The following is a 17,997-nucleotide window of genomic DNA, read 5'->3' on the forward strand; positions in this document are numbered from 1 at the left end:
CTAGAGAGGCTGCTCAAAGGGGTGGGGGTGGTCTCACTGCTGTTTCCCATTGGCTTAACCTAGATGGAAGCTCAGGAACAGGAAAGCCTGGGCATTCACTCATAGGGACCACCACCCCCTTCCGTACAAAGCAGGGCAGGAGAAGGGTGAGGAAAAGAACTGAGGACACTGGGTCTACTCCACAGGACTGGCCACTCATCCATATTTCATCACATCTAAGATGCCGTTGGTTGTAAGATGCAGCATTATTTTATGCATCACTGAGAGAGAAGAATGCTGCCAAATTAAACTGTGCCCGATGCTAAGACTCCATCCATTGCAAAGCATCTTGATATTGTAACAGGGAAGAGCCAAATCTGACTACGTGTTGGACCTGTTTCTTTTACTTTAACCTTTGCTTTCCGCTGCTTTTGTTCACTAAAAGGATACTGTCTATACACAATGGGCTGCCTCAGGAAACCCTGCCCCTTTGCATGAATGTTAAACCAAAGAGCCTTTGTTCAGGGAAATATCCGGCCCTGGTCCACCTGTGGATGGCTGCAAAGAAAGAAGAAATGAACACCGTCCCTCCTCAGGCTGGCCATTGCGGGGGACATTTGCAAATCTTATGTCCTTTTCATTTTACTTCCTCATCTCCTCCCCCCTCTCTGTCCTATAAAATAAACTGGCATCCAAGCCCCAATAAGACAGTTATTTTGAGACAGTAGTCTGCTGTCTTCTCGGTCTGCCAAAGTCGTATTCCCTGCCTCAACACCTCCGATTTATTGGCCTGTCGTGTGGCGAGCGGGGCGAGCTTGGACTCAGTGACAATATGAGAGATGTGAAAATGTGAAAAATGTGTGTCTTAAGATCAATAACATGCTATTAGCTGTGTGATCTTACGAACAGGTGAACTTAATTCATCCCACCTTTGAGCTTCCATTTTACCATCCCCCTGGGAATTACAGACAATCCTTACTTTGTAGGGATTTTGTAACTAAGACCGGTAAGTTCAGTGAGATTGGGGGTTTTGTCTCTTGTTCACTGTACTCCCCAGTGCCTAGCACAGTGCGTGGCACATAGTAAGAACCCAAGAAAGTTTTGTGAAATGAATCCACCTGGACTCTATCCCCAAATGAGCAGGTTCTTGACACATAGTGGGAGGTGAGTATCCATAAATGGAAGATATTATTACTGGAATCAGATAGGCTCTGGAAGATCTTCTTTCACGAATGTCATTTAGAATTGACTCTTTTTTGTGAGAGGGGGGAAACCCCCTTTTACTTAAGAAAGATGTTGACTTAAAAAAATGCACGACGTGAGAGTTGCGAGTTAAGTTTTATTTGGGACAAAATGAGGACTTTAGCCCAAGAGACAGCGTTTCAGATAGCTCTGAGAAACTGCTCGAGAAGGTAAGGGGGGGAGCCAGGTTATACAGAAGTTTTGTAACAAAGGGCAGGTAGTTTGAACATCAAAAGATTATTGTTAATTAAAGAAAACCAGATATGTCAAGTTTAGGAATTTAGCGCTTTTCTCTGTATGGGAAGATGCAAGAGTCTGGGCTCACTGAAATCATTCCTTTGATATGCACCTCAGCTATCTGGGGCCAGTATCCTGTGTTTTCACATCCTGAGTTTCCTCAGGGCTCACCTAGGGAGTGGCTGCAGTCTGATGGCCGCTAGACAGCAGGTAGGCAGGTGTTCTTTTGCTTCCTGAGTTCCCTCAGGGTTCACCAGCTCACCGTCTGGTGGTGGCTGCAATCGCTGATGACTGTGACAGCCTTTCTTTACTGATGTGACAGGCAATATTCCATTTATCATCAGGTTTTCACACATGGTGTGTCTTAGTTTTGCTTCCATTTAGTTGTTTCATTTTGGGAAAAACCCTTCATATCCATCCTCAGCCTGAGTCCCATTTGTGAAATGGGAATAACACTACAACACTTGTAGAGCTATGAGAGTTAGGGAAACGGTGACCAAAAAGAGCTTTGTAGATGGTGGAGGTTGTTCTTTTCTATTTTGCTTTATCCTCCACTCATATCTGCCTCATTCCCCTCCTTCTTTTGCAAACTTCTCTGCCACCACCACTACCATCCTTAAATTTCCTGCTCAAAACTGCACACGAAGCCATCCGGCATAATCTGCACCGGAGACTGTGGCCTCTTCTCTTTAGTCTTTGATAAATGGAATATTTAAACAAAGGCTGTCACATTCACCAGCGATTGCAGCCACCACCAGCCGGTGAGCTGGTGAACCCTGAGGGAACTCAGGAAGCAAAAGAACACCTGCCTACCTGCTGTCTAGTGGCCATCAGACTGCAGCCACTCCCTAGGTGAGCCCTGAGGAAACTCAGGATGTGAAAACACAGGATACTGGCCCCAGATAGCTGAGGTGCATATCAAAGGAATGATTTCAGTGAGCCCAGACTCTTGCATCTTCCCATACAGAGAAAAGCGCTAAATTCCTAAACTTGACATATCTGGTTTTCTTTTTTTTTAACATCTTTATTGGGGTATAATTGCTTTACAATGGTGTGTTAGTTTCTGCTTTATAACAAAGTGAATCAGTCATACATAAACATGTGTTCCCATATGTCCTCCCTCTTGCGTCTCCCTCCCTCCCACCCTCCCCATGGTTTTCTTTAATTAACAATATCTTCTGATGTTCAGACTACCTGCCCTTGGTTGTAAAACTCCTATATATGCTGGCTTGCCCCCTTTCCTCCTTGCAGCAGTTCTCTCAGGGTTACTTGAGATGATGCCTCCCGGGCTTGAAGTCCTAAAAATTCCTGCCGAATAAAAACATAAATCTCAACTTTTAGGTTGTGCATAGTTTTTCAGTCAACACTCACATGGGAGAGATTAATTCCAATTTACAACACATGTAAAGATCGATAAACACTAGGAAGCTGTGAAAACAGTTGTTAGGGTGGTGAGACTGTGGGGCGATGAGAAAAATGAAAATTGCGTTGATATTGTCTTTTTAAAAAGAATTCCGCCAATGTAGGGTACTGTGTTGAAATGAAACCAAACGCCTTTTCCAGCTGCAATCTCCCCGTGAAGGAAAGACTTATCCAACAAGCTGGAGGTTAGTCAACTCTCCAGGATGCACCCCAGACCCCGGGGGCCGCGTTCTCCGAGTCAAAATAATGAGTCACCGCTGATTTACATGCATGTCTCCGCTCTCTAAACAGCGTCCCCTTCCGGGCGCCGACCACGGACCACCCATTCTCTCCCATAGGTAACTAGCACCGCCTACTGGCTGTCAGCCTCTAGGCTGCTTGGCTCCGCCCCTGAGCGGAACGCGCATGCTCCCCAATTCTTCTCCGCCCCCGCCTTCGAGCTTCTCGCGACAGCCGCTCCGCGGAGACTGAATCTCGCGATAAAGGTTTATTATCTCGCGGGACTGCGGCTGGCAGACGGGCTCTTGGGCGGCTCTGGCCGGGAAGAGGAGTCGCATGTGTCGTTTCAGCTGGCGGTAGTGGCGGGCGCGGAGGCGGCGGAGGCTGTGCGACCGCCTGGGTAATGACCCCTCGTGCCTCTCACGCTTCCAGGAAGCTCGTAGAGAGCGTGGGGGAAGCTGAGGTGCTCCCCGGCGGAAGGGGGCCGGGCCGGGCGTCTCCACACCCCCGCCCACATGGGCCGCTCTGGTGTCCCCGGGGTTGCCCCTTCGCCTCAGGTCGCGCCCTCACACCTGGTCGCCCTAGTCGTCGCCTCAGTGCTCTTACATTCTGCCCCTTCCTGGTTCTTTTGCCCGCATTTTCTCTCCTCAGACTCTGGTCTCCCCGCCCCCTCCCACTCCCTTTCCCTTCCGTGACTCTAACGCGTCCCTCCCTTGGCCTCTAGCCCACCCCACACCCTGCCCTCCGGGCACCTCCGGCGACCCACCCCTTCTTCGTAGGCGTTTCCAGCCTCTTCAGCTGCTTTGTGGCCTTTCCCTGTTGCTGTAGTTTGTTGCATCCTTTACAGATCATCCCCCAGACCTTTTGCCCTGTCCCTACCGAGTTCACCCTCCCCATCTTTTTCCCCATGGCTTTCTCTTCCACTAGTGCCCTCCTCCCCCTAGTTGTCATGGCCCATTTGCTGTGAGTCTCACTGTTGTCACTTGCTTCCCTGTAGGCCTGGAAAATGGTGTGCCCAGAATTACTCATATTTTATGAATCCTAATGCAGCTTGTATCTCTCATTCAGCAAAGAATTGAAACAGATTCGGCGTGGCGGGATTTCTAGTAGGAGGAGGCCGGACTACACCTGAACACTGTTTCTCTGGGCGTCTTGGTCCAAAATAGTGAAGATGTGTTATTTTCCTTGCTTACAGGTTTTGAGATGGCTGCTGACATTTCTGAATCCGGTGGACATGATTGCAGAGGAGACCCGAGGAGCAGTACCAAGTTAGATGCAGATTACCCGCTTCGAGTCCTTTACTGCGGAGGCAAGTGTTGGAAGGCAGAAAATGGCTTTTACTCACTGTATTTTTATGCATTGTGATAAATGGTTTCACATTTGGTCCTAGTAGATTTTTCATCTTTGTCATTTGGTGAATCTTTAATTGGGAGCTGGGGAAGAGGAGGCATGGATTAACAGACCTTTCCCAACCTGTGTGACTTGCGTCTTGTTACTTGGCCTGGAGAAGTTTACAGTCCAGTTGGAATAGAGATGTGTAAATAGATTATTCCAGCCTAATGTTACTTGCTAGTCTGGCTATTAAAGGTGGGCTTCTTGGAAGATACTGAATCTTAAGGGATGAGAAGGACTGGTTGAGGGAGTGGGGAAAGGCATCCCGGATGAAGTGAACAGCTGTGCAAGGAAAAGCTTTGTGGAGAAATAAACACCTTTTTATTAGTATAGTGTGTAGTATAGGAATGGTGTCAATAACGAGTGGAAGATTATGAGGTTGGAGTGATGGGTAGTAGGACAGTCTTGGGAAAGTGTTCTTGGTTTGATTAATAAAATGTGAATCAAGATTTTTTTCCCTTTGAGTGTTTTTCCTCATTTTCAATCCAGAAATATTTGTGAACTGGAAATACTCTAATTTTACTAGCATCTTGGAAAGGTTTAGAAAAATCTGAAGACATAAGACAGTAAAGTAAAAGGGCAAGTAAATATTATTTTTTTTAGTAAATATTTTTGGCCACTTATTATGTGCCTAGCAGAGTTTTAGATGCTGGGGACTGAATAATGAATAAGTCAGGAAAGGTCTTTGTGCTCAGGGACCTTACATTCTGTGAGTGTGATAGGGATTTCTTCTGGAATTTAAGTACTTACAGGAGAGGTGATGTCACTGAGTTAAAAAATTGTATCAACTCATCATTTATTGACTACCTTTGATGATAAAATAAAATGAGTGTAAAATATCCCAGAGAGTAGGCAGGGGAGCTTTTCGTAGGGTTGATTGAGATGTGTTATGATGTTCGTCTTATTTGGTTATATTGTTTGCCTTTGGAGTCATGGGCCAGGGTTTGCATCCTTACCTTGGGCATTACCAGCTGCTCCTGCTTAATTTTAGCTGTGTGACCGTGGGCAAGTTAACCTGATTTCACTAAGGGTTAGAGGTCTGTTTCTTAAGGTCTGAATGAAAATGATGATTACATCTGAAGTCAGGTGATTCCTATAAAGCTGGTTCAGCAACTAACATAAGAACATAATACAATAAGTGCTATTATTACTATTATTAGGGAAGTATACTAGTTTAGTTTATTCCTCCTTGTTTGTCAGATACAGTTAGGAGCTATTGTTCTTTGTACCCTAATTCACCGAATCTAAGACTCCATATGTTATAAGATGCACCATTATTTTAGGTTCCACTAAGAAAGAAAAAATTGTTAGGTTGACATGCCATAATTATGGAATGCATCCCTATAAAAATGAAAAATATTAATGAAATACAGTATATGAAAGCCATCCTGTTCAAGTGCTTATGTCACTCCTAAGATGGCTTTGAACAACTGCACTAAGTATGCAGTCCACCCCAGGGATACTTTGTGTTGATCAGAGGTACCAGAGGTACCTAACCTTTTCGAGAAAAGTTTATTTTTATTTCCCTCCCTAGTTTGTATTGATATTCCAGGCACTAGGTTGGAGACAGGATTACCTTTTCCTCAAAGAGTTTAAGGTCTAGTTGTAGGAGAAGCACTTAGGGAATATTAAATGCTAAATTCAGTGGTACTGACCATAGCTATGAATTAGGGTTTCAGGAAAGGGAGGGATCTTTGTTCAGAGGGAGGCTGGGAAAGCAAAGTGAGGAAGTGAGAAGCCTTAGGTAATGGGCAGAATTTGCAAGGAAAGGTGGATGAATTTATAAGAAAAATATGGGGGCATGGTTTAATATGGTATCTTCATATTAAAGATCGAGGAAAAAGTTAGGGGGTAGAGGGAAAAGAAGGGGCTGATTGGAGCAGAATGCTGGTTGAAGTATAGTGAGAAACAAGGGTAGGTAGGATAGGGTCATTTCCGGGGAGATACATGTCTGCAGGATTGAGACTTCAGAATATGAATTCAGTCAGAGTTTGAATCCTGGTTTAGCCATTTACTCACTGGTGACCTTGGTCAGTTTCCTCATTCGTAAAATGGATAACAGCCTACTTCAGAGGGCTGTTGAGAAGAATAAATGAAATATTACTCCCAAAGGCTCCATCTCCTAATATCATCACATCGGGCATTAGGATTTCAACATGTGAATTTTGAGGGGACACAAACATTCAGACCATAGCAGAAGGTCTCGTGGATGATGTGGCTTTGTTCATCATATCTCATCATGTCAGCAGATACACAATGTCAGGTTGTTCCGCTGTTAGTGATGTGAAGCTGGTGACTGCTCAGTCTTTTCCTTGAAAAACGACAGTTTACAAATAGTAAATCATTTGTGGAGGGAAATAGACTGTAAAAACAAATAATGTGGAATTTGGAATATTTGTCCAACTTTTTTCATCGTATTAGAATTTTGCTGAACCAAATATTATTTGAAATGGTGTACTAAGTGTTATGGTTTTAGTATTTGCTGTAATGGTATTTAACCTATAATTATATCCTGAAAGTGTGGCTGAATATCTGTACCTACTAGTATTTGAACTTGAACTGTGAGGATTAGAGAGCTTCTGGTTAACCAGGAGAGCTTTAGTAGAAAGAACTCTAGACTGAAATAGAGATGGTAGATTCTAGTTTTCTGCCCTATGCCACCTTTGGCCTTGGATAAGCTATTTAACCTTTTTCGGTTTCATCTGTAAAAGAGTGATGATGGGCTGGCACACAGCTGCACTGCTTTTATATGTTGTGTGGTCTAATTTAGTGGTTAAGAGCATGACCTTCAGAAACAGACGAGGGTTCCAATCCTGTTCTAACCAGATACAAATGAGTTACTTGTTCTAAGTCTCATTTTTCTCATTCATAATACACATATGGTAGTTCTTACCTTATAAGGTTGTGACGATTGAACATAATAATATAAAGCATAGCAAAGTGCCTAGCATGTGCCCAATATATGGTAAGTGCTGTTATTATTAACAGTGTACCACCCCTCCTCTCCCTCACAAATCTCAAGGTGTTGTCACACTGAACTATTCCATTCCTCACCTTAAAAATAAAAATAAAATAAGCAGTTGACCCAGTAATAGAGTTTTAGTTAAAATTGGGAAACCCTTTGAGTTTCTCTAGTCCTTTAGCCTTTGCAGGCTATACAGTGACAGGATTGAACCAACTTTCCTTCTAAGGAAGGAAATTCACAGTGTCATGGTCTTATGTAGCATAATACGAAAAAAGAAAAGGAAAAGTATATTGCAAAGAAATGGTAGCAAAAGTGCTACTGAAGTCTGTAAATGTGTTAGTATGAATAAAAAGTAGCGGCTGTTTTGGTGAAGTTATCAAAAGAAATAACCAGCTCCATTCAGCCTTTGTTGTATGGGGAATTGTTCCCATCCTAGCTTAGTTTCAGACCCATTGAGGTTGTTGTGGTAAAACCTTAAGACATGCCAGATAGTATAGTTTGATGTTCTACCAACTGAAGGAGACACTGTTCTTTACATCCAAAAAAAAAAAATTAAGATAATATTTCTATTAATCATGTGCCACTTACCTAAAAAATAAAAAAAAGTGTATGACGGGGTAGTATTTGAAAAGTGGTACAGGAAAGTTATAGGAAAAAACAAATGAAGCATTTTGTCAGATTAAAAATAAAAGTTGTTATGAGCCGTGTGTGTATTTATTTATTTATTAACATTTTCAAATCTTTTTTTCTCTCCATCCCCAGTCTGTTCATTACCAACAGAGGTAAGTTCTTCTAAAATTCTTTTTTTTCTTTTTTAACTTCTGCATTTGAGGTCATTGATTTTAGAGCTAGCTTGGGAACTTCTTACTTTTCATTTTCTATTATTTGATGGCAGAGTTTCAGCCTTTTTTTTTTTTTTTTTTTTTGAGTTTCAACCTTTTATAGAGAACTTTGGTTTAGAATACTTTTATGGTCCTACAAATTTTTCTTTAGACTTTGAGTTATATGTGTGCGTCTTTTGCACTTGGCTATACATAGTTTGGATTTTTGCATGGAACTCATGAATAGTCAGCTAATAAAACAAGAGTAACCTTAAAGCCAAAATTTAACATCCAGACAGAGAAGAGAAAGCATAAATTATGTGTAAGACTTTCTGTTGATAAGCTTCTAAGTCAGGTTCTGCGGGCAGGTCATGAAAATGAGACACCTGTGTGTCCAAAGCAAGAAAAACACCTGCTCGTTTTTGTCTGTTTCCTCCTTTTTCTAATGGCCTTTCTGTTGTTGGAGAGGAAATAAATTGCTACAGTGAGGAGGTGTCTTTTAATTTTTAATTTCTTATGGGACATTTCCTGGTTGAATACAGATTTCCTGTGGATAAGATGTCAGGTGGGAGTAGTTGGTTTTATGATTCTATATATAGCAAGCACAGGGAATGATTTTTAATTAAAATGATTAAAAATGTACTGTTGTGACTCAGTTTCTTCTTTTTCCCTCTCCAGTACTGTGAATATATGCCTGATGTCGCTAAATGTAGACAATGGTTAGAGAAGAATTTTCCAAATGAGTTTGCAAAACTTACTGTAGGTATGAACATTTTTTTTCCCTCTTTCATCAAAGCCTATATACCTTTGGCTTTGCAACGTGCAAATGCAACATGCATTTGTTTAGTAGGATATTACAGAATTATATCTATCTATTCTATTAACTTTAAAACTGTTTTAAGTTCTTGGGTTAAAATTCCTTACATAAAATCACGGACTGTGGGACTTCTCTGGTGGTGCAGTGGTAAGAATTCACCTCCCAGTGCAGGAGACTCAGGTTTGATCCCTGGTCAGGGAACTAGATCTTACATGCATGCTGCGACTAAGAGTTCGCATGCCACAACCAAGGAGCCTGTTGGCCACAACTAAGGAGCCCACCGGCCCCAACAAAGATCCAGCACAACCAAAAATAAATAAATAAAATTAAAAAAAAAAATCACAGACTGCTTGTGTCTTATCTCTGAGACAGGATAGGTCAAAGTATTAACTTTCTTATATAAAGAAGAGTAAATGATTTAGGGGCATATATTTTCTTTCATTCATTTAACAAATTCTTTTTTTTTTAGTTTTTATTTTTGGCTGCATTGGGTCTTTGTTGCTGCACACAGGCTTTCTCTAGTTGTAGTGAGCAGGGCTACTCTTCGTTGTGGCTCATGGGCTTCTCATTGCGGAGCACGGGCTCTAGGCGCGCGGGCTTCAGTAGTTGTGGCACACGGGCTCTAGAGCGCAGGCTCAGTAGTTGTGGCACACAGGCTTAGCTGCTCCGCAGCATGTGGGATCTTCCTGGACCAGGGCTGGAAGCCGTGTCCCCTGCATTAGCAGGCGGATTCTTAACCACTGCCACCAGGGAAGTCCAACAAATTACTTCTTGTAAGCATACTGTATGCTATACACTCTTATTGGATGCTGAGAATAAAGCAGTAAACAAAAGACCTACTCCTTGGAAATTATATTCTAGAGGGAGAGACAAAATAAGTAAAACAAGACAAATGAAATAAGTACATTAAATTAGGATAAGCAGGGAATGGAGAGATAAGAATTGTTGGGGAGGGAATTTGAAATTTTAGGTAGTAGCCCTGAAAGATTTTGCTGAAAAGATGGCATTTGAACAAAGACCTAAAATAAGTGAGGGAGAGAGTCCTTTGGATATCTGGGAGAAAAACATTCCAAGCAGATGGTGCAGCCAGTGCAAAGGCCCTGAGGCAAACAGTTACCGCTTACAGCATATTTAAAAAACAGGAAGGAGGTCTTTGTTTCTGGAAGGGGAGAAGGGTGGGAGATGAAGTCGGAGAAGTAGTGAAGGACCATGGCTTAAACACCAGGTCTCAGCTTTCACTCTGAGTGAGATGAGCTATTGGAGCAGTTTGAGCAGAAGGGTGATATGGTCTGACTTCTGTTTCAGCAGTGTCTCTGGCTGCTATGTTAAGAATAGACTGAAGAGAGGCTTAGGCAGCAAAGCAGGGAGACCAAATAGGTGGCTCCTGCACTAATCTGGTCAGGATGATGACGACTAGAATGGCAGCAGTGGAGACGTGAAAAGTGGTCAGATTCTAGATACGTTTTGAAGGTAGAGCTGACAGGGTCTCCTGATGGTGTTGAATGTGGGATGTGAGAAAAAGGGGCAGCTAAATTTTTGACCGAAGCAACTAGAAGAATGGAGTTGCTGTTGCCAGAGGTAAGGAAACTGCAGAGGAACTGATTTCCTCAGTTAGCTAAGATGGACGCCCTCTTACAAGATTGTTAAAAATGAAGGCAGTAGCAGGGAGAAGGGAAATCCTGGGCTGGAAAGTCCTGTCACGTATACCCAGTGTTATCCCACTATTTGCTGCTTTGATTTTCAGATAGTTTCCATGAGACACAGCCCCTGAGACAACTTAGTCGCTGTCCGTGATTGGATAAGAACCCTCAAATCTGATGTAACAGTCTACATGGTGGGCCCTGAACATGACTTGCCTAGGACATATCTTCATATTCAGGACCAGACTTCCTGTTAACAGAACTAGTACGCTTAGATGCTAAATATTCCTGTGGAGTCTTGAATGTTCTGTGCTCCTTTAATGTGGCTTAAAAAATTGTGATCTTCACATATCAAAGACTTTGTTTTGTCTTCTATCACCATATACTTATCGTAATGACTTCAGAATTAGGCTTGATAGGCATCTAGCAGTATAATCGCTTGCTTTATAAATGTTACACTCATTTGTTGGTAAAATACTTTATATGTGTTTGAGGTTCCTCAAGGGTAATTTTTTAACGTAATGAAGTGATGTTAATGCTTTTGGATTTTGTTTTTACATCTAGAAAATTCACCCAAACAAGAAGCTGGAATTAATGAGGGTCAAGGAACAGCAGGGGAAGAGGAAGAGAAGAAAAAACAAAAGAGAGGTGAGACCTGAATCCATGATTTGATTTACACAAACATACCCTCCCTCTGCTTGAAGAAATAAGAAATGAAAGCATTCCCAAAGTGAATAACATCTACCTGTTACTGTAATTCTGTGTGAATACCATACAGAGGGATACAGGATCATGTTCTCAGGATGACTGGATTTCGTATGAATCGGGCTTTATCAGTAAATTGGATCTAAGAAAATATGCTTCATTTGCCATATATATACATAAAAAGCATCCAGCCAGCTTGTTTATGACTTAAAAACTTTGTTACCTTATTAAAATACCTGTGTATTCTATTTAATTAGAGTGAGGACACTTAAAAAAATTTTGTTCTCTCATTACTTCTGTCAGCTCAGTTGAATTTCTCTTTTTACAGCTGTTAGGCATACCTGTTTACCTCTCCTCCTTCTAGAATGAATTCCTTATGCCCTGGATCGTGTCCCCACCTGTTTCTTCTTCCTGAATTAATTCTCCCTTGTGACTAAAATTAGCTTATACATATATTTTAGGACTTTGCATTAAAAAAAAAAAAATTCTCCCAAGAGCTCATATCTTTCTTTGCCCTATTCTCTTCCCCCTTCCCTTCTTAGCCAGATGTCCTTAATAAGACTAGACTTACTATCCCCCTTTCAGTTCGGTCATTGAGTCTTTGCTCCTCAGTCCATCCTAACCTGACTTTCATGCCACTGAAACTCCTCTAACAAGGGTCACGAACGGCTAGGTGATGGCTAAGTGGTAAGAGCATCTCATCTGAGCCCTCCCTTGAAGTGTCGTGCTTCCTCCCTCATTCTCCTTTCACTGCTCCTCAGCCTTCTGTGCAGACTTCTCTTCTCCCTTGTGTCCCTTAAAAATTGTTGTTTCCCAGGATTCTGTCCTGGGCCCACTTACCTTCTCATTCTGCATGTCCTCCCTGGATGATTCCTCCACATCCTTCTGCTACCACTCTACGCTTACAGTACCCAAATTTATATCTCTAGTCCTGGCCCATGTCTCTAGACTAGAAATGTGCATATGGTCTCACAGGTATTTCAAACACAGCACTTCCAAAGTAAACTTACTAAGTCCCAAATCTGCATCTTTTGTTTTCTTCATTTTGGTTATTAACAGCACAGTTTATCCAGTCATCTGAGCCAGAAACTTGAGACCCATCTTAGATTCATTCTTTTTGACCCTCTTAATCAGTTCTAAATTCTGTCATTTCTTCTCCTTCCTCTGTTTATCCTGTGCCTAGTGGCCATTGCTGTTGCCACTGCTTTGTTGAGATGTTGATTAAGTTCTGCCTGAACTAATGTAGGAGCCTCATCAGTGGCCTCTACCATTGCTCTTCACAGACCTACCCTCCACACTGCATGGTGATCTTGACAAAACATAAATCAGTAATTTCACTCCTGCATAGTCAGTTCACTGGCTTCTCTTTGCAATATAAAATGACAGAGCTTGTGCTGTTCCTTAAATTACTGGTATATAATCTTTGCTTTTCTGGCTTCCTTTCTTACATATCCATACGCTTCCTTCATCAACACAAGTGTATTTGCAGCCAGTTAAGCTGACTGTGCTCTTCTCCCCGTTGGGGCCAGGTATGCAGTGGTTGCAACCAGCAACCTCCTTGGTAGTGTATGCAGCCTGTTGGCTGTATGGGTTGCCCTAAGGGATCTTGGAGACAGCCCTTTCCAGTGGACATTCACATCTGGCATGCTGTCCCCAATCTAGGCTCCAGGTAGATACGCGTGGTGCCTTTGGAGAGCCCCAGGGCACAGTGGCCAGGGTCCACTTTGGCCACATTGGCCAAGTGATGTCCATCCGCACCAAGTTGCAGAACAAGGAGTATGTGATTGAGGCCTTATGCAGGGCCAAGTTCAAGTTCACTGGCTGCCAGAAGATCCACGTCTCCAAGAATTGGGGATTTACTAAGTTTAATGTGGGTGAATTTGAAAACATGGTGGCAGAAAACCGGCCCATCCCGGATGGCTGTGGGGTCAAATAGATGCCTAATCGTGGCTCCTGGACAGATGGCGGGCCCTGCGTTCCTGAGCGCCATTGTCCCCTCCTTACGCCAACCAGTAAATCCTACTTTCCTGTCACATACACACACAAAGACAAGTGTAGTTCTCAAATATAATGCCCTTTCTTGTCTCTGTACTTGTTTCCCTTCCCTGGACTATTCTTTTTATATCTCCCCAGCCCTTCTCCCTTCAAATGGACCATTATTCTGCAAGCACTTAGATGCCTCTTCCTCTAGGAAACTTGTCCTGTTCTCTGGAAGCAGAGTTAGCCACTCTCTGCAAAGCTTATGGTAGTGCCATATTCGTGGATCCTATTACAGTATATATCAGGTTGCTGTACTTATTTAACTTTTTGTTTCCCTGCACTAGACTGAGAGTCCCTGGAGGGCAGCGACTATGTTCTTCTTCTGTTCATCTTTGTGTCCTCAGCCCTTAGTGCAGTGCATGGCACATACTACTTAATAACTATGGATTGAATGAATACTCATGCATGTGTTTATTAATTTTGTATTAGAAAAAGAAACTTTAGAAATTAGTATTTCATACCTTTTGAAAATAAATTTAGAGACAGTATTCTTTATTTATGATAAGAACAGAACAACTAATCCTGAGCTCTTTCTTAATAAATAAAGGTGGAAGGGGTCAAATAAAACAAAAAAAGAAGACTGTACCACAGAAGGTTACGATAGCCAAAATTCCCAGAGCAAAGAAGAAATACGTAACAAGAGTGTGTGGCCTTGCGACTTTCGGTGAGTCCAAGCTTAAGTATGTTTAAAATGTGTGAACTACATTCCTTCATTTCATTCTCTCTTTTTAATCTAGTATCATGAAAATTTTACAGTTCTGTTTTTTGCTAAGAAGATACAAAATAAGATTTTGCATTTGTAACTATAGGTTCAAAATCAAATTTTGAAGCAACTTAAAAATCTTTTGCACAGGGGACTGGTTTAACTTTTTCCTTTCCAGAATTTCTGTTTGGGCACGTTTTATGTAGAATGAGGAGGGCTGGATAGGTTTCCCTGTGAAGTCTACCAGCACTGCTCCTTGTTCCCTGCAGTCTCGGTAGCCAAATGGTTGCAAAATGACCTGTCCTTTCTGGGATGACAGTAGAGGGTGAGGGAAGGTGGTTAGTGGCAGGATGTCCTGCTTCAGAGCCCCTTCAGTTCCTGGAAGACTTGAATGAATAGTGAAACCACGGTGATTAGGTTCCTTCATTTGACAACATGGAATGGAAAGCAGTTACTAGACCACATCATAAATATTAGGCTTGTTTCTCTGCTGTAAATTTTTCTTCTATAAAAAGGGATAACCAAAAGAACTTCATATACTTGGAAGTGTAGATGTAATGTTGGAATTAATGTGTTCCTGGATTTATTTTGGTCTTACTATATGAGTTAGGAATAGTGTGGATGATCTTATTTTTATGTAATGAGGCTTTATTTGACCTTAAAAATATAAGTTGAATTGTTAAGATGACTGCTTATGGGTAGTTTGTAATTATTGTTCTGAAAGGAACATGAAATCCATTAACAAAATCTGTTTTATGAATTTAAAATGCAGATTAAATTTCAAGATGGAAAAATATCTTTGACATATGATTCCAATTATAGTCTTGCTATTTCTTTTTTTAAAATAACAGAAATCGATCTTAAAGAAGCACAAAGGTTTTTTGCTCAGAAATTCTCCTGTGGTGCCTCAGTAACAGGGGAGGATGAAATCATCATTCAGGGAGACTTTACAGATGACATAATTGATGTCATTCAGGAAAAATGGCCAGAAGTGAGTATTTGGAACATGTGCATCTATAGAAATAAGTTATTAAAGCAAGTTCCTTCCATGTTAGTTGATAACCACAACTCATGAAATGTAATTATTTTTATTTTACAGGTGGATGATGATAGCATTGAAGATCTTGGAGAAGTGAAGAAGTGATTTTGAAAATTTGTCTGTATTTAAAGATCTGAACTGATTGTTGATATGGCCAAAGGGAGAGAGGCCTTTTAAAATATATATATATATATATATTTATCCTACAGTAAAACTGTAGCCTACCCTCACCCTTGGCATTTTCACTGTTCTGTACAGGGCTGCTTGTTTTTTTTTTTTGTTGCCAAAGTCTGATAAACAGGAGAGACTGTCATGCTTATGCATGAAATAGAATTTAGTCAAATAAAAAATTTTGGTCATTTGGTACTGACTTTTCTCTTTCTTTTTAAGTTTTTATTTTTGGAAAAATTAGACTTTCTGTGGAAAGCTTTTCTGTTGATTATTTTAAAATAATCATGATTTTATCAAATCATGATTTTTTTTTTTTTGGTTGTTAAGCTGAGTGATACTTTGAAGAATTTGAATTTGGCTTCATTACCAGTAATAACTCTCCTTGCTTCTTTGGTGTGATAGTTTTGAGATGCTTAAGCATCTCATGGATCTGTGGTTGAATTTGCTTCATTGTCACCAACCAAGTTCACTTTGTGGGCCTATTAACGTATTGTTGGTAATAGTTGATCAAGCTGTTGTGGAGATTATTTGGTAAAGTATATTAAAAGCCTTAAAACCATCTGCACTGTTTGACCCACTTCTTGACATTATCCTAAAGATACAATGTCTTGCTTAAAACTGTGGATGAAGGTGTTTATCACAGTGCTACTCATAATATAAAAAAATTGCAAATGATAAAGATGAACAATTGGGAAATGGTTAAAGAAATGATGGTTTGTCATATGGTAGAATATTTGCAGATATTTTAAGATATTTTCTAAGAATACTTGGAAAGGTGTTTGATAATGTTAAGTAGGAGGTCAGACCCCCAAATCCATTTTATACATTATTTTCATCATTGTTTTGAGTGGATAGGCATTCAGAGAGGCTGAGTTCTTTTTCTGGCTATAAATTTATGTAAAATTCTCCTAACCATTTGAAAATAATATACACCATTGCTCAATATAGTCTGGAAAATAGCAGTTAAAATGTGTTTTTCTTACAAGAGAAACAGTGACAGTGAATCTTAATGAGTACATTAAATGAATTTAAAATCTGTTTTTATAAAGGTCTTATGTCAGGTGCTACAAACTAAAGACTCATGGTATTTTAAATTGCTATAGACACCTTTAAGAAAGAACCCATTGTTTATTGCCATGCAAATTGCAATCAAATGAATTAGTGGGTTTTTAAGTAATTGAAATCTTAGACTGTATAATAAAGATGTAAATTAAGAAAATGAAATTCTGCATTAACTGTGAATTTAGCTAAATAAAATTACCTGATGAAGCAAATTTATCCATCAAAACCATTTGGTATGTGGTTATGTGTGTATTCTCTTGGTGCTGGAAGATGTCTTTGTGCTTGTATCAACACGTGTGACTTCATGTAAAGATTCTTAATGTTCACAGTTCTTGGCAAATGCAGTTTCAGTCCATATATAGCCAGCAGTGGATGGTACTGCAGGAAAATGCAGGATTAAAATCGTCCTTGTGTAGAATATGTGTGAATCTTTTTCTTTGACCTGAAATTTAAAATGCAAGAGTTAATCTCTGATTAAAATGTGTAGTTCAGGGGGTGTTCCCTGGTGGTCCAGTGGTTAGGGCTTGGCGCTTTCATTGCTGTGGCCCGGGTTCAATCCTTTGTCGGGGAACTAAGATCCCACAAGCTGCATGACGTGGCCAAAAAATATATAATATATATACATATATATATATTCAAGGATTGAGTTTAATTCATACATTCTGTGTATGTTTGTATTATGTAAATGCTTTTATAATCTTGTGTTTTTAGCAAAAGAATACTAACCTTTAAACAGCCTTATAATATGTAAGAGATTTGCAAAGATTAAGCTGGCAACTTCAAATACAAATAGTTTTTAAATTTTAACGAGATTTTATTTAACACAGTATACGCCAAATATTATTATTTCAACATGACAACGTTTTGATATGTAGTATTTTATTCATTAAAAAAAATAGATGCTGGCAACGTGTGATTTTAAATTCCTTTTTAGTTATTAAATAGAAGCCCCAGTAAATCAGCTGTCACTTAAGGTGTAATCCATGGTAGCTTTCTCGCTCTTAAAGGTTGATAAGTTACAATTTTTAAAAAATGAATTCTACCTTTTAGTTTTTTGGCGTTTTTTAAAATTTTTTATTTTTGGCTGCGTTGGGTCTTCGTCTTCGTCGCTGTGCCCCGGCTTTCTCTACTTGCGGCGAGCATGGGCTACTTTTCGCTGCGGCTTCTCATTGCGGTGGCTTCTCTTGTTGCAGAGCACGGGCTCTAGGCACACGGGCTTCAGTAGTTGTGGCTCGTGGGCTCTAGAGCGCAGACTCAGTTGTGGCACACAGGCTTAGTTGCTCCACGGCACGGGGGATCATCCCAGACCAGGGCTCGAACCCATGTCCCCTGCACTGGCAGGTGGATTATTAACCACTGCGCCACCAGGGAAGTTCCTGCTTTTTTGATTTTTAAATTCTAAGGTATTGTCTTGGTTCTCCTGAACATGAGCCTATCCTAGGAGGTGTCACCCAAATCAGTAAAGCTTCAAGGTAAGAAATTTTAAATTTGTTTTTCCATGTTCAGATTGTCTTTTATGAACACAAGGGCACGTTTTGCTAAT

At 40.7% G+C, this 17,997-nt stretch overlaps 1 protein-coding gene and 1 non-coding gene across 2 annotated transcripts; both read left to right on the forward strand.

Moving 5' to 3' along the window:
* Positions 1 to 3,342: 3,342 nt before the first annotated feature.
* Positions 3,343 to 15,585, forward strand: DENR (density regulated re-initiation and release factor). Its single transcript, XM_012535537.3, has 8 exons — positions 3,343 to 3,499; positions 4,295 to 4,408; positions 8,219 to 8,238; positions 8,956 to 9,040; positions 11,299 to 11,382; positions 14,027 to 14,143; positions 15,034 to 15,173; positions 15,282 to 15,585. Exons 2-8 carry the CDS (start codon positions 4,303 to 4,305, stop codon positions 15,324 to 15,326), a joined length of 597 nt encoding a protein of 198 aa, XP_012390991.1. The 5' UTR covers positions 3,343 to 3,499; positions 4,295 to 4,302; the 3' UTR covers positions 15,327 to 15,585.
* Positions 12,923 to 13,057, forward strand: LOC117195403 (small nucleolar RNA SNORA70). The gene has a single exon (XR_004475129.1). It is a non-coding gene; the product is annotated as a small nucleolar RNA SNORA70 (small nucleolar RNA).
* Positions 15,586 to 17,997: the final 2,412 nt, after the last annotated feature.

Source organism: Orcinus orca, chromosome 15 (genome assembly GCF_937001465.1).
Source record: "Orcinus orca chromosome 15, mOrcOrc1.1, whole genome shotgun sequence".
NCBI lineage: Eukaryota > Metazoa > Chordata > Mammalia > Artiodactyla > Delphinidae > Orcinus > Orcinus orca.

Coding starts and splice junctions, on each gene's coding strand:
- DENR (XM_012535537.3), top strand. CDS start 4,303: ATGGCTGCTGACATTTCTGAATCCGGTGGACATGATTGCAGAGGAGAC. Junction 9,041..11,298: donor GTTTGCAAAACTTACTGTAG/GTATGAACATTT, acceptor TTTTACATCTAG/AAAATTCACCCAAACAAGAA. Junction 11,383..14,026: donor GAAGAAAAAACAAAAGAGAG/GTGAGACCTGAA, acceptor TAATAAATAAAG/GTGGAAGGGGTCAAATAAAA.